Genomic DNA, 22,927 nt, shown 5'->3' on the forward strand with positions numbered 1-22,927 from the left:
TGACCAGATAACATTTTATTAACAAACGACAACCATAATCAACAACAATGGAGTAGTAACTTTATTATAACGAAATATTTTTTTTGTCAGTTACAAGGTGTATCATAAAATTCATATCAAGTGTAAAAAAACAAAATTCCAAATCACAGAAGTGATGGAAAATAAATTTTATAAAAATATAACAGTATATCTGTCTATATAGGAATGAAATTAAGTAACACTTGGCAAGTCAATCAACACTATATGAAAGTTTTAATATCATAATTATTCTTATAAAGATTAAAATAAATAACGCTTCGTATCTACACTTAAAAATGTGTACATTAAAGGAAACTGGGCAATACTTCTATATTATGAACCAAAAGCTTTACAATTTGGTACAAATGTTGAGTTACTCAAAGACAGCTTTAAACAGTGGCATCGCATACATAAATAAAATGAGAAAATGTTAATTACTTTTTATTATATCCAAACTCATTTTCAAACAACTTTGTGACTAGCAAAACTGTGTGTTGGGAGTAAATTTTACGAATATGACGTCATCTCATTAATATTTTTTTACGATTTATAACTATAACTTCTACCAAAAGTTACGTTTTATGGTGAGCCTACCTACGCGTACACGCATAGGCAGGCTCACCATAAAACGTGTTCAAAGTGTTTTGACATGTGTTTGACATGATTCATGCTATGCACCAAACACTGCTATCTCTTTCACCGCTTGTTACGAAATTGAAAAGCTACGCGAGAGTCACCATTACCATTTGCGATGCATACTATGTATGCAAATGTGTTTGTATACGTATATATCAGTAGTAAATTTAAAAAGGTAAGAAATGATGCCTGTTTCCGTTGGTACATGGACCATTTCCTAGTATTTAATTTCTTATATTATTACAAAATAATGTGCTGTTGAACAGCAGTTTCCCACAAAAAATGCTCAGTTTCCTTTATAATTTCCACAGGAATGTAATTGTGGATTCAAATATATAACGTCAAAAAATAAACCTGAGTATGTATTGGAACAAACATATTTGATCTCTAAAAATTACTATTTGGCACAAAATACAAACTCATCTTTTAATATAACTAAAATACTGCAAATAAAAAAATATAATCTCATTTAATTTTAATGTAAGAAATCGCCGGATCACTGTGTCCGGATTGGAACATATATTTTGTCTCACTTTGCCTGACAGCCAATCAAACCATCACAGCCACGAAAATATAAATACATAATGCTTGTTATTCGGACACAAACCCAATGGGAACAAGAAGACTGTATTTTAATAGACTTTCGTTCTGTCGGATTAAATAATAAATATTCATTTTGATAAAACACAAGCAAAGTAGTCAAAATAAATAGTAGCATAATTATAAAATGCACAACTTAATAAAAGAAATATTTGTTGGCAACTAACAGTTCAAGTACCTGATAAACATCGCAAGTAACTTCACATTAATTATGTATTTACACATACATTATACATTTATAATAAGAAAGCACACTAATATCAGACATTAATATCCTAAATGGCATTGAAGTGCTACAACGACGATTCATGTATACTACACTTTTAATTATACTCTTATATTTGCAAGTAATAAAGGTAACACTGCGAATGTTCTAAATGCAACTAAATCATAATAAATAAAACCGTTTAAAAATCTAAATGTTGCCGTATTTAAATTGTACTAAATTCCTACTGAAACCTATGCAGGTACGATTTGGATCTTGCCAAAATTGAGTCTAAGTTGTTCAAGTAACACGAAGGTTAGAATAGTATGAGGTGCAAGTCTCGCGAACGCCGGAATGTACCCTTTGAAAAATGCCAAAGGACTTTCCTTTGCCGTATTCTTGACGAGTTGGAGAAGGCTATTCACTTCACCGGGTTTTGCGTTTTGTAGCCTTGTTTTGAGGACATCTACCGGCTGCGTCATCGTTGTCGCGATACCTCCCTGAGAAATCATAATAATACCTTAATATGTTTATTAAACTTCACAGTGCATTTTCTCATGGTTACATTACAGAGCTGTGTTGCCCCAAAGCAAGTCTCTAACTGGTGTTAATATTAGGTATTAAAGATGCCGAAGTTAACAAGGAAGGTAATAACATTAGGTATTAAAGATGAAGATAAGAAGTGATCAGTATCGGTTATCGCACGACTAGGTCACGGTTATTATCGCTAGATTGTTCATTATCTCTAGGAAATCTATTGACAGTGGAAAAATTAATTTACAGGGATTCCTAACGTCTTTAGTCAGAAAGTGATGATCAATTAGGACAAATTGGTCTGCAAGTCAGAGCGGACCCTGGGCTTTGATGCTTAATGGTTGGGGAAGAAATCGGGAACACGTTCAGATGAGAGGTCTGTAAGTCAAACCTAGTATCCAATCAATCAAGGTGAATAGTATCCAATCAATGAAGGCGCGATGCAATGTGACGAGAAAATACTAAATGTTAAATTTTAGACAAGACAAGGCCATACAAGTCCATACATTTTATATTTTCTTGTCGCGGCGCGCGGTTTGTCTCAGTGAGGACAACCCGTTACAACTTCCACCGTTCCAAGAAATATCACTTACCGCTAATAAACTAGAAGTGACATGTGTAATGACGTTGTCGTCGAAGTAGCCCGTGAGCAGCAACTTGGACTTGATCTGGTCGTAGAAGGCGATCTGTCCGATGGTCATGAGCACGGCGCGGCCCGACGTCATGGAGGCGCCGGCCCACAGCCGCAGCACGCCCTCCGTCGCCGCCACCCGCCACAGCCCGTGGATGGCGTTCTTGTAACTGTAATAAATATTAAATTCAATACAATATAGTTGCACAAAACAAGAAAATATGTGACGTTCCACAGGTTAGGTATCTTATGGAACGCAGGGTCTTATACGACGTATTATTTGCATCTATAATAAAACTTTCCTCGTGGTCTAATGGTATGTTATATAACAACCGTGAAAATTAAATTACTTTTAATTAAAATGAGGCTTTCTAGCTGTGAGCAGTTTTTTCCAGGCAATGATTTGGAGAATTACAAGAATATGGTTGATTGTAGACACAATTTTTTTTATATGTATTTCTAAAATGAATAGGTAAAAACAAATATAGCAATTATAGGAAAATTTGTTATAAAAAATACTAACTTTCTCCTTTGATCTGGTGGTAACTTCATATCATTTTGCATCCTGACATTAACCAAATCTGCAGGGTTGCCAACAAATCCTCCTGCGAATCCTCCTAGACCTGCTAAGAAGGCTTTCATATAAAACGGCATTGGCCTGCCCTGAAATGTATGCAAAAACTATATTTTAATTTGATATTGAAATAGCCCTAATGGCTATTTCAATATCAATTAAATTAAATCTTTGTATCGAGGAGTATAGCAATATTCTAGATTACATTTGTAATACATATAGTTACAATACTAATATATTAGGTTGTTGGTGGTATCACCACAGAACAGGACCATTCCATATCCTCCCATGCATGTTGTAAAAGAAGCATTAGCATTCCCAAGCAGCGTCGACGTCATGCAGGTAGCGAGTTTTAAAATCACAGCCGAATCTTAAAAATTTTAAGTTATTTTATACTGACCCTGGATTTTGTGGCTTCTTAGCAACTTTTGAAGATAAAGTATTTTAGTAAAAATACTAGGTATTATACAAAATAAAAAAATGGGAAGAGCAGTCTCATGGCAGGGACAAGTCTGCACCTAACTCATAATAACACCATGGACTATAGAAGAATATAAGAAAAAAATATATATCTTACATCTTTAGGAGCAAGCCGTTGGTTACAAACTTCATATATTCCAAATCTTGCAGTTGAATATGTTAACTGCCTTAGAAGTGATGCGGATATTCCATTATAAAGACCAAATATTCCTGCGAATATAATTTGTTACAGATCATCACATTTTAATACCTTAAGCTAAGCCTGAATGAATATCTAAAGTCCATTTTGATACAACAGCACTTATTAGTACTTAACAGTACAGTTGAAAATAAACCATCTCGACAATATGTTATGGACCATCTGTTGGTACAGGAAAGCATCGAAGTTCCTGTGTTGATGTAGTTTTATATTATTATTGTATTCATATTAATATAAGTGCAAACAATTACTGATTCTTATATACAGTATTGTTGACTATATTTGCCCTGATGTGAATTTATATTGAAATTACCTTTTAAAAAATACAGACTATACTACTACTACTTTACCTTGATTTTTCAGAACAGTTTTAGTTAACATCAACATGGAAACATTTTTTCCTTTTTGTGTTTGCATCTGCACTTTAAGCAGATCCAAAGGATGAGTCATGGAGGCAGCTCCAGCCGATGCCAGTCCTCCAAAGTACCATTCTGACAATCTTACTTCCTTTGTTAACGTCATTTTGAGTCTCCTGGAAAATGTAATAATTAGATATGTAGTAAGTCAAAAAGTATCTTAAAACAAAGTTTGAACAAAACAAAAACACATAGGCACATATGTAAATTAATAACTTCATTGTGAAAAGTCAATTAAGGTCACAATATTGAGGAAATGATAAGTAAAACTTATAGGGGTTTCATAAAACTAATTACCTACCTGTTCAAATAAGATCTAGAATCTGTGTTGGTGAATTCAATCAAAATATTGATTGGTTCATCACATCACAACTTTCAATAAAACATTCCTTCACATTGTACACAACATAATGTAATTTAGACGCATAGATAACCAGAGAAGGGCGCTTAATTCATAATGAAATGGAATCAAGTATGTGATGCAAATGGTAACAGAATAGTACTCGTGCTTCTTTAAGCTGATACTGCATTGCATGTAAAAAAATGCTTGCAAAGGCAAACATGAAGAAGAAAGAACTGATAAACTCGACGTTGATTGATTTAAAAATCTGATTCGTTTATGCTGATTATACTGAGGTTTATGCAGTGAAAGTGAAGTTGGTGCACGGTCGGTGCTTGCCCAGTTGTTGGGAAGCGAGCGAGCGAAGGCGACTTTAACATTTATTTATTTATGTATGTCTGACAGATCTGTCATAATCATATGGTGAATGACGTTGACAGTTACATTACTGGCCTAGTTTTAATTTTGTCCAAATACATTTTCGACAAATGTCCGTAAACGCCGAATGTGACGTAAATTATACCTCAATCACAGAAAATGCTTATCAAATTGAACACGGGGAACACAACTAAGGCTCGTTTCTATATGACTTTTAACAGATTAGTTAGTATATTAGATCCCAAATACACTTTCTCTAGTACTATTACCAAATACTTTAGCATATAGTATGCTTTAATTCTTTTATAATTACAGGACTATGATCGGGCGTTTCAGCTAAAAAATTGATATCCCAATTATTGTCCAATCTGTCCATATTTTATTTGTCACGTTACATCACTAGACAGATCAGTCAGCTCAGATTAGCAGTCTTTGCTGTTGTGTTTTTGTACAACGTACAGACATAATATTCTGACTGAACGCGCATTTATAACCTTAAAGTAGGTAAGTTTTGGTTAATACTCTGACTTTATGCCTACAATTTGTTTGTTTGTCTCGATACATCACTAGACTAGACAGATCAGTGCATAGATTCTGTTTTGTTTTTGTACAGTACAGATTCCGAACGCGCATAACCAAAGTAAGTTTTGGATTTCCTCTTATATTCAAATTCAAATAATTTATATAGAAATTAGACCTTCACAGGCACTTTTTCACGTCAATTTTTATATTAAATAGTAATTTCTCATAAACTACAAACTACTGGCATTTCGAAACGACCAATGCTAAGAAGAAATGACGAAAGAAACTCAATTGATTAAACAGTTTTGGTCCCAATCATGTACCAGAAGGACTTACCATTATTGTTTCTTATACTTTTTTATATATCAAATCAGGTTATGATTGTGATCAGAGTGCTGAGTAGTAATATATGTATATATATATATATATATATATACATATATAGAGGTGAAACACAATTCAACTTACACAAAAATATATGAGAGATAAGTACCTACCTTTAATTCCCTTTTTTGTACCTAATAGGCATGTTCCTCCTATAATAATTACCTACTTTTAAATATAACTATTAGTTGTTCGCCGCGAACTTAGACCGTGCGAACACAATATATTGTGAATATTTCAAAAACGACTTAACCAATTTTACGCATTTAAATTTTTTATTGACAGATCCTACGTAGGTTTTAAATTTCATCAAAATCAGACCAACGGTTAGAAAGTTCACGCGTTACATTACAAACATACATACTTAAATAAAAGGTTAAGTTGATTTGTAGAAATCGCTCGTTTGCCCGCTCGGTTAAATAGTTACTTATTTATGGAAATTACAAAACCTGATATCAAAATCCTGCATGGACAATTTTAAGTTCTGTAAAAAATAGTTTAATGGCCACTAAACTAAATAAAAAAAAAATAGTTTTTGTTTCGTTATGTATATTTAGAGACCCTCTTGTGCTATCGGCGTGTACGTGTACCCGTAAGGTGGAGGATGATATTGATATGCTTGCCTAGTTACTAATTCAGTTTTACAGATTCTTTCTTTTCTTTTCATTTCAGAATGGCTACAGACATCGTAACCACACTACAGTTAGACAAAGAATTGTCCGGAAGAGTTATCGCTGTCAAGGAGATTATAAACTGTGATAGTTCCTTTATAATCAGTTGTGTTCTGAGCCATTGTATTAAAAATAAATCTGCTGTGATTTTAATATCACTTCATAAATCGTTATCTCATTACCAAAATGTCGGTATCAAAATGAATTATAGTTTACAGAAAAATATAGACGCTGGATTTATAATATTCTGCGATTTAGGTGCCGAATATGCCGATAAATTAATGAAAAATCAAGATATACCTATTGTTTGTTTATTGAGCAAAGTAAATGAAACTATAGTAAAGATGCAAGAGAAATATGAAACTGTGAATATAATTTTAGACGGTATCACGCATTTGTTTGATATGAATTACAATCTAAGCGAGGTGAATTCATTTTGTAACGAAATTATTAAAAATGCCAGGCATATTAAGAAATCATTTTTATTATTCCATTGCAATGTGGCAAGCGACGATGATATTTCAAATGTGATGTCGAATCTCCTGTCCCATAAATCAGATATACTTCTAGAAGTTGAAAATTTGCCATCTGGATGGAGTGCCGACGTATCCGGACACCTCGCAATGAAATACATTGGCAGAAAATTTGAAGATGAACATGATCTTTATTCGATGGATTTGAAATTCAGTAAATATCTCTTCAAGTTGTTTGATCGGGGCGTTAAATTAATGGCACCTGGAACAGTGTAATGGTTTATTGAAATAAAATATACTTAACGTAATGTACTTTCATTTCAATTCAACTCAAAAGAAACCTAGGTAACATATTTGATTAATTCGATTTATTTATGCATTTAGCTAATATGTACGACATTCTCGAATGTTAGATACTACATTATACAATAAAGATGTTACTATAAAGATGTCAAATTACGCAGGTTACTAAACTTCTTCATCAATAGTGTAGATTACGTATACCTGTATAGGTATATAGTTTTATATATTTTAGGTGGTTATTACTGGGGACCACTGAAACGGCGCATGAAATTTTCATTTGTGGTGATTAACCGTTGCCCCAGCGACCGTTCAAAGTGAAGGCTGTATTTTGACCATCGCTCAGTCCACGTGAAGTGACGAGGGCGAAAACCGTCTTGCTTCACCTCTGTAATTATCATGCCAAACGAATTGACGCATTTCGCTTTTATTCCACATTCTGACCTAAATTACTTAGTTGTCTAATAGTTCAGGATGATTGATAGGTTTACATATTGTAAATTAATACAGTTTGTAGCGTTCGGCTCAGTGTGTTGTGGTAAAAGTTTGAAAGTGCACTCAGGATAAAGTTGCTGCTGTAAACTTTGGTCCAAGAAGTGATGCGATGACTCATAGTCTCTCTAATTCCGATAAACATGGTCTACGCACTGTCACTGAAGAAAAGCTGATGGTAAGATATATAATAATATATTGTACTTAATGTTAAATTAGATAGGATATATAAAATTACTTAATTAATAAATATGGTACTTACTGTTAAATTAATTTATAATTAAGTTAACTACGTACCTAAAATTCTGCATCTTCCAGGTAGAGATGTAACATCAAAGAGTTTTACTACCAACCTACTTAATAATATTTACGAAAAAAATATTTATTATTTAAGAAGGCAAAGATTTAGATATCATTATTTTCTAATATCTCATTGACATAAATATGTACTTACCTAATGATGTAGAGGTGCAATCAATCTAGCAATCCGATCAGCGCAATATTTCCATCTACTACTACGAATACTATAAAGAGTAAAGATTTGTATTTTGTTGTAAACTCAAAAACTACTGATAGATGAAACCATCACGAGTAATAAAGGATTTTTTTAAATTACGGTATTACCCGAGTGACGCCGGGACGGGCTGCTAGTCTTCCATACGATGCGAAAGAATTCTAAAAATTTTACTCCCAACTAGGTCCTACCTAAAATGAACTATATAGGTCCTATGTAGGTCCTATCTAAAATGTTGGTTATACTTATATTTTTAAAACAGACGTCGATAACAGTTCTTTAAGTTCTGGAATTAAGTAGAAGCAAGAAACTACATACCTACCTAATTCATATTTTATGTGTACCAAAAATATCCCTTGTAGTAGGTACAGAAATAGAGTAACCCTGCTCTTGAATTTGCTATACATAAATTACTCATATGTATGCAGCTACGTAAACGGAAGAGAAGTGTGCAATCTAAGGTCATGGTAGGATTAATCAGCATTTTGCATGCTTGCGCATTATACCTACACATGCTACTGTATGTATGTAACTTTACTTCCGTTGCCAATAGTAGAATTATATATTTTATGAATTCTTTATGAGGTTGCGAATAAAATACGAAAGATTTCTTTTATTCGCACGTTGTTATTTTATAAATAATTATTCCCATTACATAGGCGAAAAATTACTTCATTTCACATATTTGGAAAGCAGTGTTTTTTGATTCGAGTGTCGGGTGGAAATACGATCAAATCGCAAACGCGAGTGGTCTGCGGTCTTGTGAGCTTCTCAGAATTAAAAAAAATATATATCTTTGAAAGACATACTACAGTCCTTTTAATCTGCACTGATGACGTAAGTTCCATATTTAAAATTAGGCAATTTAAACAATCTATTTCAATTCAATGCTAACATATATCAACAAAACCGCTACTGGGCACACATATGCTGTGCTGTGGGTGCATATCACACTCCATACAGTAATTTCTAGAACTCCACGCGGATCATCGGACCTCTAATGATCCGGGCTCCAGCTAGTAGTGTGAGTTTGAAGGCTTTCTCATGAGAAAACTGTATGCCCTTAATCATATAAAACAGGTTGGTTTAGTTTGTTATAGGTTTTTAAAAAGCGAGTTTCGAGTTGGGTTGTATTGATAGATGTCAGTTGTAAATACTTAAAAAATCCTTCGTATAACTAACTATATGCCGTAATAAACTATCAAAGCCGAGGGTCTATTACAGAATCCGGTGTCTGTGACAGGTGGCGGTGCGCGTGCGGCCCCTGCGTTCGGATGAAGGTCCTCGCATCGTGCACGTGGTCAGCGATAAGGTAACGCTGCTGCAAGTATTGTCTAATCTGTGGTAACGTATTATATAAGTAATACAATGATGTTTATTGTGCGTGCTTGTTATCTTCTGTTATTACAGTATGATAGATAACTTCGAGATAAAGATGTTTCAGGGATCGAGGCAGAAACAGAACTACTTAATTAAAGATAATTTAAATGTTTATTTTCTACTTTTTGTATACTTCGGTAAAACTAGGATCATAAATACAGATATATTCACATTTGATGGTTCTATTTTATACACACTAAGCAAAAAAAATACTACTCATTCTGGACGGATTCGAATCAAACTTTTTTGTTATATATAGCTATTAAGCCTGCAACATATAGGGTATAAATGATTTTAAAAACTGGAACACCTGATGGAGAACCAAAATGGATGAAAATATAGAAATTATGCCTTAACAAAAGTTTTTTAGCCTGATGAGCATTTTCTGTTGAGGTATAAAAATCGAAGATCTGGAACACCTGATGGAGACCCATGATGGTCCAGCTAAACTATAGGAAATATAGAAATTACGCCCTAACCAAAATCGATCAATCTGATGAGCATTTTCTGTTGAGGTATAAAAATCGAAGATCTAGAACACCTGATGCAGACCCATAATGGTCCACTTAAACTATAGAAATTAAAGAAATGACGTCTTAACGAAAGTTGTTCAATCTGATGAGCATTTCCTGTTGAAGTATAAAATAGAAGATCTGGAACACCTGAAGAAGAGTCATGATGGTCCCGCTAAACAAACGTTTTTCGCTTTGTCTATATAGTTAAATTTATTTCATAACATTGAAAGAGATGGCGCATGGGGAGACGACATTGACAAATTTCTACCTGGATGGCCAGAACTTGCTTTGGAGAGAGATGAGTGGAAAAATAAGGTGGAGGCCTTAGGCTAGATAAAAAAAAACATTGTGTTTATAAATATTTAAAACATCGAAGATCTGGCACATCTGATATGGAGTTCATAGAGATTAGCTAAACTGTTCAGCATAAAGTTTTCCTTTTGTTCATAATTTATCATAATAACTTGGCGCCCGAAGGAAAGAAACCAATATTTATAGTTATATAAGGAAATTTTTAACCTCTAATAATTCAAATTCGAAGTCGCGGATATCAGCTAGTTTCAAATATATTACTATATTAGAAACAACAACAAAAAACACAAAATGTTGAAGAAAATAACCAAACCACATTGATTTTAAATAAATATCTAGAATTTACTTAATCAAAAAAAGCAAAAAAATTTGCTTATTATAGCAAATATTATGCTGTCTGTTCACGATAAACTCAAAAACCACTGGTTTGATACGTGATTCCTGAGGCAGGGTTAGGTAGGTCACGGAAATAAATTTACACTATTGCAAATGAGTTGAAATTTGAAGGGTTTTGATATTTTTCTCAAAAAATCAAGGCTTTCACTTTTTATAAAAATATGAAATGGCAAGTCATGCTTAGATCTCTAATAAAAAGGACATAAGAAGTTTAATTTCCTGGAAAAACCGGATGCAATGCGATATTTGGTTGTTGGTGAAACTACAGCGAAATATCTCAAATACTTTTTGTTACATTCTGGGTAATACTGTGTTTACGTTTACCATATTTAATAGTGTTAATTGTCCTTAACTGACATTGAGATAGCAATTATGTAGCAGCACTTAATTGGAATTTGCAGTGAATATAATTTCTTTCCAACTTACATAGCTAAGTGTTTTTTTTTTAGAAATTAGTTATAAGAAGATACAAATTGTTATGACAGCATAACCCAAACTATTTTTATACAAATTGTTTATATTTACTAATTAAAACACTGTTTTTAAACAATTTGTTTTTAAAAAAGCTAATTGATTATCACATCAGTCAATCCATAGAAAGCGCGTCCGGTGGCGTCACGCACGAAATAGTAAATAAATACGGTACGTACTTTTTGGGACACGAATACACGTTTCACAATAATCCAATGATGACAAACAGATGCTGGTGTTGGAGGAGGAGGCGGACAGTCGGCGCGACGTGCTGCGCGTGCGACGGGGCAACGACAAGCACTACGTATACGACCGCGTTTTTGGCGAGGACAGCACTCAGGTACGTCACACAGCGTTATTGATCTAGCCACAGTAAATGTTCAGTAAAATCATTACCCATGTCACTTGTTGTTTGTCACTGTTACGCAACTTTTGCGATAGTGTTGACAGAACAGCTGTGATTATCAATGTAAAGCGTACAAACTTATGGTTATTCTCCGCTACTTGTGTTAATAATACCTATATGTTTTAAAAAATATTTAAAGATAATTTAAGGTACCTATTCTTTAGAAAACTAAAGGAAATCGAGATATTTTATGTGCTTTATCAACGTTATGGAAGATAAAGATCTTTTGACTTTACAAGGCTGTCTGTTTATCTAGTTGATTAATTTCATTTGGAAAATAAAACAGTATACCTACTTAGATACTTTTGTAACTTATCACGTTTTCTTACCACAAAAACAATGGAGAGATACTTTGAGAATCACTGAATTAATACAAAAGTTTGAGAGGCAAATTCTTAACTACATACTGAATACGCGTACGAATAATTACGGATTCACAAACAAAACGAAGGACCAAGAGTAAAAATGGAAAATATTGATATATATATATATTATGGATTACGGAAATTATTTACTTGAAGAGCGTTTGTTTATAAACAAATATCGATAAAGTGAACTAAAGGTCGACATAGTAAAAAAGTAAAAAAAAAAAACATCGTGACTTATTCAATCAAAAGCCGATATCGTTGTGAACGAATCAATATACATATAATAAAACAGTAGAAAAAAATCCTGTACATTGAATATATTTACATAAAAACAAAATTAGGCGATAGAGTCATAGTAATAGAGTAAGAATTGGAAAAAATATATGTCTGTTTGTACACGCTAATCTCCGGAACTACTGATCGGATTCAAATGATTTTTTTTATATAGCTATTAAGCCAGGTCAGTATATAAGGTAAAATTATTTTGTAAACTGGAACACCTGATGGAGATCCATGATAGTCCAGCTAAACTATAGGAAATATAGAAATGACGGCTTAATAAAAGTTGTCCAGAATGATGACCATTTCCTATTGAAGTATAAAAATCGAAGATTCCAGATCTTTGATACGTACCTACGACACCCGAAGAAGAGTTATAATGGTGAAATGACGCCTTAACAATCGTTTTACAGTCTGATGAGCATCTTCTGTATAAGTAGGTATCGTTACGCTTTGTCTGTACAGTTAAATTTATTTCTGGGATTTAGATCTGGCACATCTTATATGGAATTTATTTTAGGAGGATGTTTACGAAGCAGTATGTGCGCCGTTGGTGGGCAACACCCTCAAAGGGTTTGCTGGAGCAGTGTTCGCGTACGGTGCTACTGGAGCGGGCAAGACGCACACCATGACCGGTCTCATGTCGAGGGCCCTCAGCCATCTCTTCACCAGCATCGCAGAAAGCGAGGATTCTAATGCTTATGAGGTAAGTGCATATATGTATCTACACCGAGAAAATAAAATACTTAATACATTATAACCAGGTTTGTGATTCGTTGGTACTTTCTTTCGAATATTGCAAAGTGCTATACAGGTGAGTTTTTATAAATTAGCATTATTTTGTATACATGCTCAGTCCGTGATACTGATCGCGAAATAAAATCAACTGTTCCATACGAAATCTAATACCAGATCAGCTGATCTATTTTTCGCATTTTGGGAGTTGTTCCTATAGGTACGAAAAGCAGAACAACTTTTAGTACCTATGGGAGCAACTCAGAAATTTCATGTAACCGAAATATAATGGACTGAGACTGAGCACGTAGACAAAATAATGCTAACGTCTAACGTATAAAAAGACATACGACTCTCGAATAAAATACAAATTTTAGTGACACATATTTATAACAATAACCATCAAATTAACATTCGCAATATTCCATAAGTATTTAAAAAAAGAGAATCAAATATTCTGGCTGTCTGTATTGTAAATACTTATTTTGGAAAAAGAGTACTAATCGCTAATTTTAATTTGAAAAACGAATATTAATAAACGACGGGATTCTGTTTTGACCTATCAGAATGAAATTGTATCCAGCATGGATTTTCATAAAATTATATAATACATAAGTAGAGGATTTCTGGACTTCAGCTTCTGTTGAATTTGCGTGTAGTATTTGTTTATAACACACAAATAATATAAATAGAAATAATATTTATAATAAGTATGAACTAATATAGGTAGGCGTCGCGTCAAGTAAGTAATGTTTAAATGTAAGTACAATTTAAATTGTAGGTAGTTAGGTGCTTTATGGGTGCTTTATATTTTTGATAGACATCTCTAAAACTAATACTCTTTTCCCCACTTTTGGGGACTTATCCCATAACATATGTATTTATATGGGAGAGTTATATTTAAAAAAATATTAATAAGTACCTAAGTATGTAGTGCCTTAATGTCTTAAGCCCTAATATTAATATTTAGTTTACATTAAAATAAATTGTACAAAAAATTAAAAAAGTCCATGCAATATATTATGCATTACTTAAGTATTTCGATACTCAGGTAGGTAATCATTGCTAGTTTATGGTGCATTAAATTAGAATTCAGCACGGGAATTCAGTTAGGTACCTATCTATTATTTTGTGACAGGCATGACGTGCCATTACAGTGGTTATTATATCGATTTTAGTTAATTACCTACTCTTTGCTGCAGTATTTGCTCACATACCTAGTCATACATATACATTGATATTTGAACTCGTATAAACTTTTTCATGTCATCGTCGTTGTACAAGCGGGAAATTTATGGTTTATTTTTTGAGGATAGAAGTATAGTAAAATTGGAAAAGTTTAAAAAGTGAAAAAACTGCCAGTAGTTTTCCCATTTTTCTCCTAAATTCCATTCCAATCTGTGTTTCAACAATCTATCTTCATTTCGCTGCTGCTCATTAGGTTTTCCAATCCGCAATTTTATCGCTTGGTTTTCCTTCATACACATAAATAAATTCCATTAGGTAAGCATGTAAACACAGAGCGTCATCTATTGTTGAATTTGTGAAAGACGTGTAAGATAGAGTTGATTCAATGCTTTCTTTTCGCGCCATACAAAGGTAATTGTCGGGATCCCAGTGAATAGCGGCTAATAGCTAGGTTCATTATTCATTGGCAGACAGTTCCGACAGAGTCACCGGGCTCGCCCTCGTGAAAAGCCTGCCAACAGCGACCTTCTCGCGTATTTCTTTGCAATTTAGTTTTTAGTTAACGCACTTTCGGTTGTCAATGAATTAACTTTTGTATTTAGCTGTAAAGACATTGTGTACTTAGTTAATATACTTATATAGATACATATATATACATATATAAAGGAGGAGCCTTATAACGCAAGAATTTTAACAAAAAATGCCTGGTGGTAGTGATAGGTGAATCACGGTGTGATTACGATCTAACAACATATTTTAGTTTCATTAACATTTGGAAGGTTTTTTCTGCTTACAATAATGGAAATCGAAAGCATTACATTGAGTTCAATGATTTCTTAAATTGATTTTCTAAATACCTGTGGAAAACACATAGAATAGATAAAAACCCAGTAGGTATATATATTTATCCTATGTAAGTTTCTTAGTCTCCATCTATACTTATGCACATTGTAGAAATAATTTTCGTGATCTGTAGAGCCTTGTGATGTGAATGTGACTTTGTTTGTTTGAAATTACAATTAGTTTCTTTATGTCGAGCATATCGAGTGTGTTATTGCTAACACTGGTGTCAGATTTTATTTAAGTCGCCTAAAATAAAGTCGGATACACACTAGGGAACTAAACTGTCCACCAGGGTTCAGGTTTTCCTCACGATGTTGTCCTTCACTGGAAGCAAGTGGTGGTCTATGAAAACTATACTATACTACTATATATGAGTCAGATTCAGCCAGATTCAGATTGGTATACAAATTGGTTACAAACTCATATGGTACGAGTAGGATACGAACCTGAGACCATTCGATCCACAGGCGGGTCTTAACTATTGCACCACCACCGCTTTAATATATATACAATAATGATATCAGGAGAATAGTTAAATACCTATAAATTATTATTTTTTAAAAGATACCAAAGTCATGTCTGAACTCTGGAGTCAGACAAAAAATACAGTTTGTCCTTTGGGAGTTACCATGGAGGTACTACTCGTATGTCGCGCAGATACATACATAGAAGTAATCGTCAAACTTATTTAACGTACCGTTGTTATTTCAATAACAATAAATAAACAAAAATGTAATTTATTTCTTGATTAAATTACGAACACTTTTTGCATTTTGTGGGAAAAAAATATACTCTTACCATTGAAAATGGATAGATCTAGATTTTTATTTCATAAGCAATATATAACCTATTTTGTTATGCACTTAAGATTTTCATTTCCGCTATTTTAAATAAATTAAATAAAAGCTTGTCTTTTTTATTTCAGCATTTCTACATTAATTACAGGCTCCTTTGTTATGCATCGCTATTGACTCTACATCTTTTGTATACCTTTTATATAGTTAAGGTCAGGAACTTGGGTCCTTGGCACAGTTAGATTCTCGTCAGAGTAAAAATTGTCTTTGGTTAGATTAGACACTAAGAAATGTTCATATGATAGGTTATTCTGCCAAATTGTTATACCTAGCTATGTAGAGGTATATAGGGACTATGGCCGTGAGTTTTAATAAACTATTTTTCTTATGTGAACGATCCTTTAACTTCAATGAAAATCAAGGCTAACAATTTACTAAAAATAAGTTCTTGAGAAATCATGATGTGATATGGAAACATTACAATTCTTTAAATAAGATGTAAGTGTGTTAACGAAACATTCCGTCATAATAATAAACCATTGTTTTATGGAAATGTAACTGAACCTTGACCGGCCGGAACTGCTTTAATTCTTAGGTAATAAGTACTTATTTATTATGCAAACCGTTGAAGGCGAGTGAACTGCACGCTTTACGAAATTTCCAGAATTTTTTTTTCTTTGTTTTATAAAAGTCTTAAGTAAGTAAAGAGTATCATGCGTTTATACAGGGTTACTGGTATCAAACGCAAAACCTTCTTTGCATACATCAAAACAAGCATCTTTTATTCTATAACTTTTCGTGATTCGTAGTTTTTTTTTTTCATATAAAAAAAAAACTAATTTGCGATGTACATCTTAACAATGTAATAGCCAAGCAACACGAGATAGTACAGTAGTGTTACGTAGCGAAATCGAACATAGAGTAACGTTTTATAGAATCGACATTATAACTAAACAGAGGAACATTTTTGTATTTATTTCGTTTAGACAAAAGTCGTAGAACGAAATATGTTAGTCTCTATGTACCTTATACGCCTTTGGAAGGTTATGCATTAGATAGCAGTAACCCTGTAGAATGAGAAGTATGTCCATTATGACTGATCTTTTTATACATCTACGTCGTTTGGGCATCTACGGTTAAATAATAGGATTGCAGCAATCAAATCTCAGCAAGACACAAATATCATTACAACTTGGAGGAAACATTTCAATAGGTACTATCCATTCATGTCCACTTGAAATTCATTAAACTTTTAATTGAGGTTTTTCACATAAATATTGATTTATCGTTGTGATCATTAGGCTTGTGGAAAGGTCTAGTAAAATAAAAGTACGTAAACGTGTACAAGTGTTTGGGAGCGGGTGGCACCCCCAGCACCCCCGACTTCGCGGGCAGTAAGCCACTAATGGAGCCTCCAGCCAAGGTCAATGCCGACGTGTTGGCTGCTCCGCGTGATTGACACCCAGCGTGCTCCTGTTAAATAATCACCATGCTCTACGTTAAATCGCTGACACCACAAGAATTCAAGGCTTAGTCCAAGCTCAGGTTATCTTTATTTGTTATTATGTTTATCTTAGAGTAGAGTACTTTCTGTTTTATAAGATCTTTTCAATAGATTTGAAATCTATTGAATATATAGCTCTAATTACGATAACCTTTCAATTAAGTAAGAGTCACCTTGGAGGTAGTTGACGTCACAAGGAGCCTCGACGAAAGAAGTGACGTCATATTGAATATTCTTGAATATTGCAAGACGATTGACCTTAGGCGTCAAAACATAGTCTTCGCAGTAATTGCAGTTTTGAAGTAGACATTTTTCTTAAGAAAAACAATAGACATCAATTGATATGTCGATAGATTAATGGATATACTGTTTACAGTATGGTACAATTATGAACCCTGCCGGGTATTTGCAAAGCAAAAAATGGAACGGCAGGCAGATCTAATGATAAAAATGTCGTAAAGACGCGTAGATTGTAAACACGTGGATATCATGTAACAGTAATGCTATAAACAATTTAATTAATAAAATATGTAAAAAATAATGTATATAAATATATTAGATGGTCAAAAATAAAAACTAGACTACTACTACTTCTAGCTTCATTATTTTCTGTTTCGTGAGAAGAAATAAGTATTCTAATCTAATCTCTTATAATGAAGACTAATTGGATTAGTTTTAACTTCATTAGGTGATTCATAAAAATATTTCAAATTACTTATTCGTAGTGGCTACGTAGTGAAATTTGAATATTGAATCAAATACAATTGATGTTACTTAACTACCTAATATGGATTCAATAGGAGACTAGCGAGACCATTTTTTACCTATATGCATAGTTATTTAAGCTTACCTACACTTTTTAATCAAGCTATTGCTTAGTTATCAATTAGCTATGACAATAAATATAATCCCGTTTACTAAAATCCCTCTAATATTTCTAATATTATAAAGGCGAAAGTTTGCGAGAATGTTTGTTACTTCTTTACTTTCAAATGGCTGGGCCAATTTTTATGAAACTTGATATTGAGGTGGCCGATACCTTGGATTAACACATAGGTTAATTTTTATCTCAAAAGTACGCGATTTCCGAAGGATTTGGTCAAAAAGTCAAATAGTCAATGTCGTTTTATAGAGTAGAATGTGTATAAAAAAGTAAGTTTTTTTTAAATAATTACGCGGGTTACACTGCGGTGTGTAGTAGGTACTTTTATATAAGTATAATAGATTTAATTTTGAAAGCTATAGCGCTTAGCGTAGCAAGCAGATACCGTCGATAACAGTTAAGGTGTGGGTGTTCATATAAAATATGTAGTGTGCAAATATTTTGCCTTCCTTACATGTCAGTTTATGTTTATCCACACTTATATTATAAATGCGTAAGTAAGTCAGCCTATCACGCTTTACAGATAAACCACTTGTCCGATTTATGTTTGTGAAAATTATTATTTTTATCAAAATAGTTAATGGCCCGGGGTCAAACATACCGCGCAAAGAGCAGTCAGCAGCTAGTGTTATGTAAATGTATGGACATTTCTCCTTTCAACAATTTCAGAAATAAATGAACGAAACGAAAAAGAGAAAAAAAATTAAAAAGATTTGAATTTTTGTTGGTAAACTACTTGACCGATTTTGATAAAATTTAGCACAGAGATACACGATAGCTTCAGGAGTAACACAGGCTACTTTTTAAAATTATGGTTTTACCCGAACGAAGCCGAGACGATTCTCTAGTATGTTAATAACGTCGCTTTTTATAATTTGTGTGTTGTGGTGAAACATGTGCCACGGGCGAGCAGTTCTGCATTCTGTATCTGATAACGCGAATCGGGCCATTGGCGATTATTTACGCTTGCCGCAGAGTGCCCACACTAACTTTATTACATTTTTATCTTTGCAAATATACTTAGGAAAGTTTGCTTAACGTGTGCTTTTGATAGTAGGTATTGTTAGTATTTATATTGGTTTCTAAATCGTAAAAGGCTTACTATGATTTTTGGTTAAATTTAAGTAACTTTGTTTGCTAAATTTGAATAAATTATACAGATGCAGAAGGTACTACCTAAATATGTGTATGCTTAAATTCGGTTTTTGCCTGCTTTTTCGATTTTTCTCATTTACTTTCCTTATTTTTGCATGTGAAATGTGTCCCTTGAAAGTGCGCACAAAGAAAAAAGAATCATTCACAATAACATCACAAGTTCATATTAAAGGAATTAAGTGCCTAAACAGGCACGTTCATAGTACATTGAAGTAAAAAATGTTCTTGTATAGGTATATTCTTTGAGTTTTCGAATGAAGGTTATTGAACTAGACTTGGTGAAGTCTAGTCATCTATGAATCAAACAAACCATTTACGACGACGCCATGACAGACACTTTTCATAGTCGGTCGAATAAACAATACGCTCTACAATACATTTTTCATAGACTAGTAATTCTGTTTACTTTCCTTCACCCGTAATTCACATCATCAAATATACAACATACAGCATATATGAAATTACTACTATGCTAGTCCAAGTATGTAAGTAAATTGAAAACAATTTTTGGAATAAATTGTTGATGATTTAGGAATTAAGAAGTACCATTGTTTAACTGGTTTTTGGAAAAATGGTCAAGAATGAGTCGGATTCGTGCACCGAGTGTATCGTAAAATAAATCCCAATATGAAACCAGATCCAAAATGGAATTATTTTTTTCCAATCTTGAAGCGAGCTATGCATTCTGGCTATGAAGTCTTCAGAAAGACAATGAAGAGATAGCGTTAAGTTTTTCCCTTTGAGTTTAGATACAAAGCCCTAAAAATAAATAAAACAAATTATTAGATCAAAATATAAATGAAATGGTTTGGCCCACTGAGTTTTAAAAGCCTTTCGTTTAAAACACCCTTACCCGAGTGATATTACTTTAAATTATTGTTCATTTGCATGCTGATTCATTTTATGGTAGGCTAAAAGTGCTTGTATAATGTGTCCATAAATATACCCGTTTCGTGTAAACTTGAAATTGGTCGCGTATATATTAAGTCATGCACCTAACCACTTTATAAATAATTAACTACTGTCGTCTATACTACAGTCATCCTTTCTCATAATGTAATTGGTAAATGTTCATTATACAGACATTTACTTGACGCACATCATTTACTTGAATATTATAAAAGTATGCCTCCCTCAACAATAGATCATTAGAGGCCCTTAATGGCAAAACTTATCGATCGTCACTTGTTTCATTGAAATTACATATTTACTTATTCTGAAGATTTCAAGTCTCATTTGAAATTTTTTGTTTATTATTAATTTCTAGAAATATGTGTTTTTAAAATATTACGTAAGCATTTTATGCTATGAATAGGAGGAGAATGTGCAGCCTATAGTCCAGGATTCACTGGCCGCCAATAGATGGTTAAATCGTGATGTGTTCCACATTTAAATATATTTTTTTCACATGACCGATAAAAATCCTGCCAATTGTGGTTTTGGGTTTTATACAGATTTCTACACGACTTCATACATTAAGTTTTATTAATTTTGCCTTACAAAAGTCCCATTGAAGCTGAAAGTGGACTAAAAGAGGTTTTTCACGAACAGGTGAAAATGTCATACATAGAGATTTACAACGAGAACATCCGCGACTTGCTGAACCCCGGCGCGGGTCCGCTGGAGCTTCGCGACGAGGGCGGAAGCGGAGCGCCCGTGGTGGCGGGGCTCAGCGAGGTGCGCGCGAGCAGCGCTGCGCACGTCGTCGAGCTGCTAGCCAGGGGAGACCGCGCCAGGACCGCGGAACCCACGCACGCCAACCAGCACTCTTCTAGGGGACACGCCTTATTGAGGTTTGTGATAAAAATTTGGCTGCCCAGCAGGACATAGACTTGAGTCAGTAGCACGTTCGTATTGCGAGTGTAATCTTCTTACGTGTGAATTTGTGGTAAAATAAGATTTTTCTGTAATGATTTCTTCTAAAAGATGGCTTCACGTTGGCTTCGAATATAAATATTAGAATAAGGTTAGAAAATATAGTTTTAGAGATGTACTTAGGTAAAAAGAAACACGGCGTTTGTTTACGTGTTCATTATGAATAGTTTAAAACCCGGAATACTACACATGGCCAATTACTTTTTCGGCGGCGGTAATTACCGCCTAAATAGGGCAATTTACATTTTTCACTTTATTGTTTTTTGTTTTCCGTCGAATAGTTTTAAAAGTAGGAAGTGTAAGCTTCATTTTGATTGGTGCATGTTTTTTAGTGTTACTGTGAGTTGTCCGGTGGAAGGTGGTACGCAGCGTGGACGTCTGTTTCTGATCGACCTGGCAGGGTCGGAGCGCGCAGGGCTGCGCGCGCGCCGCCTCGAGGGTGCTCACATCAACCGCTCACTGCTGGCTCTCGGGAACTGCATCATGGCGCTTTCTGGAGGAGCCAGGTGGGAGTATGCAATTTCTTGATCATTAAGGAATGTGCTTTTTTTTTGCATACTTACATAAATTTGTTAGTTACTTTACAAGATTTATTACTATTTACCGTAACAATACTAGGCACCGGCCGATAGTCTAGCCAGCCTTATTTAAGTACCTACGTATTATTATTATATAGTGAGGTTTTAGCGCCTTCCATGCTATTCTAGGAGCGAAAAAACATAGAATGTTTACAATGTAAGGCAAGACGTGTGACTTGAGAGTGTATCTGTATGTAGTGGTGTCCGTTGTGGTCGAGTTCGAACCTGTGCTTATGTATGTACGTATATGAATTAAGTAGTGTTGGATCAGATATGTGAACTATCGCGACTCGAAGCTGACGCGGCTGCTGCGCGAAGTGCTGGGCGGGCGCTGCCGCACTGCGATGGTCGCGCACGTCGCGCCTGGCCACCACCACCGCGACACCACGCGCTCCACGCTGCATTATGCCCAGAAAGCCTCCTCCATCACTAACAGGGTGAGTTGTTGATATACTCTCATTGATTCTCCCAACCAATAGTGTAGTATATAATATATATAGATAAGTTTGTACGCTATTGTATGTACATCGTGTATACATTTTAATTTTTATAGGTACTTTTATTTCGTACAATAAATTTATTAGTATACGAACAAACAAGATATATCGCATATTTGCATTGACAGCGTGAAGTTTCAAAAATATACGGAGCATGTAAAATGTTGATGAGAGAAAATTAAAATTGTAAATCACTATATCATGCTTCTAGGTTGAACGCGAATTGGTAGAGACTCCGATGCATCTGTCACAGTATCGTTCAGTTATTAATGAGTTGCGAGAGGAAATATCGCGGCTCAAACTCAAGATGAAAGACGACCGTTCCAGGTACCCTAGTACTTTTTTGGCTTGAACGTTTCAAATAACGGCTCAGTTCAATTT

General features: G+C 34.1%; 3 protein-coding genes across 8 annotated transcripts in view; 2 read left to right on the forward strand and 1 right to left on the reverse strand.

Moving 5' to 3' along the window:
- Dic1 (Dicarboxylate carrier 1) lies at positions 1-11,859 on the reverse strand. 3 transcript variants are annotated; one of them, XM_053751643.1, is made up of 6 exons: positions 11,838-11,859; positions 4,228-4,409; positions 3,776-3,888; positions 3,148-3,287; positions 2,587-2,794; positions 1-1,959 (listed from the first exon to the last, which is right to left on the reverse strand). In XM_053751643.1, exons 2-6 carry the CDS (start codon positions 4,397-4,399, stop codon positions 1,714-1,716), a joined length of 879 nt encoding a protein of 292 aa, XP_053607618.1. In that variant the 5' UTR covers positions 4,400-4,409; positions 11,838-11,859; the 3' UTR covers positions 1-1,713. The 3 variants fall into 3 exon arrangements, with proteins under 3 accessions (XP_053607618.1, XP_053607617.1, XP_053607616.1); XM_053751642.1 differs by lacking the exon at positions 11,838-11,859 and adding an exon at positions 11,621-11,758; XM_053751641.1 differs by lacking the exon at positions 11,838-11,859 and adding an exon at positions 4,595-5,335.
- On the forward strand, positions 5,401-7,369 carry Elp6 (Elongator complex protein 6). Of its 3 annotated transcripts, none has more exons than XM_053751645.1 (2): positions 5,401-5,511; positions 6,590-7,369. In XM_053751645.1, exon 2 carries the CDS (start codon positions 6,591-6,593, stop codon positions 7,335-7,337), a length of 747 nt encoding a protein of 248 aa, XP_053607620.1. In that variant the 5' UTR covers positions 5,401-5,511; position 6,590; the 3' UTR covers positions 7,338-7,369. The 3 variants fall into 3 exon arrangements, with proteins under 3 accessions (XP_053607620.1, XP_053607619.1, XP_053607622.1); XM_053751644.1 differs by having other exon boundaries at positions 5,420-5,515; XM_053751647.1 differs by lacking the exon at positions 5,401-5,511 and adding an exon at positions 5,514-5,651.
- The window catches only part of LOC128673646 (kinesin-like protein KIF19), a 21,112-nt gene continuing 5,908 nt past the window's right edge, over positions 7,724-22,927 (forward strand). For both annotated transcript variants that reach the window (XM_053751628.1, XM_053751629.1), the window contains exons 1-8: positions 7,724-8,031; positions 9,611-9,679; positions 11,671-11,781; positions 13,015-13,200; positions 21,148-21,389; positions 21,804-21,977; positions 22,321-22,486; positions 22,758-22,873. In XM_053751628.1, the coding sequence (XP_053607603.1) occupies positions 7,966-8,031; positions 9,611-9,679; positions 11,671-11,781; positions 13,015-13,200; positions 21,148-21,389; positions 21,804-21,977; positions 22,321-22,486; positions 22,758-22,873 (1,130 nt within the window). In that variant the 5' untranslated portion in view covers positions 7,724-7,965. The remainder of the gene's footprint in view (positions 8,032-9,610; positions 9,680-11,670; positions 11,782-13,014; positions 13,201-21,147; positions 21,390-21,803; positions 21,978-22,320; positions 22,487-22,757; positions 22,874-22,927) is intronic.

This window comes from Plodia interpunctella, chromosome 11 (assembly GCF_027563975.2).
Source record: "Plodia interpunctella isolate USDA-ARS_2022_Savannah chromosome 11, ilPloInte3.2, whole genome shotgun sequence".
Classification (NCBI taxonomy): Eukaryota; Metazoa; Arthropoda; class Insecta; order Lepidoptera; family Pyralidae; genus Plodia; species Plodia interpunctella.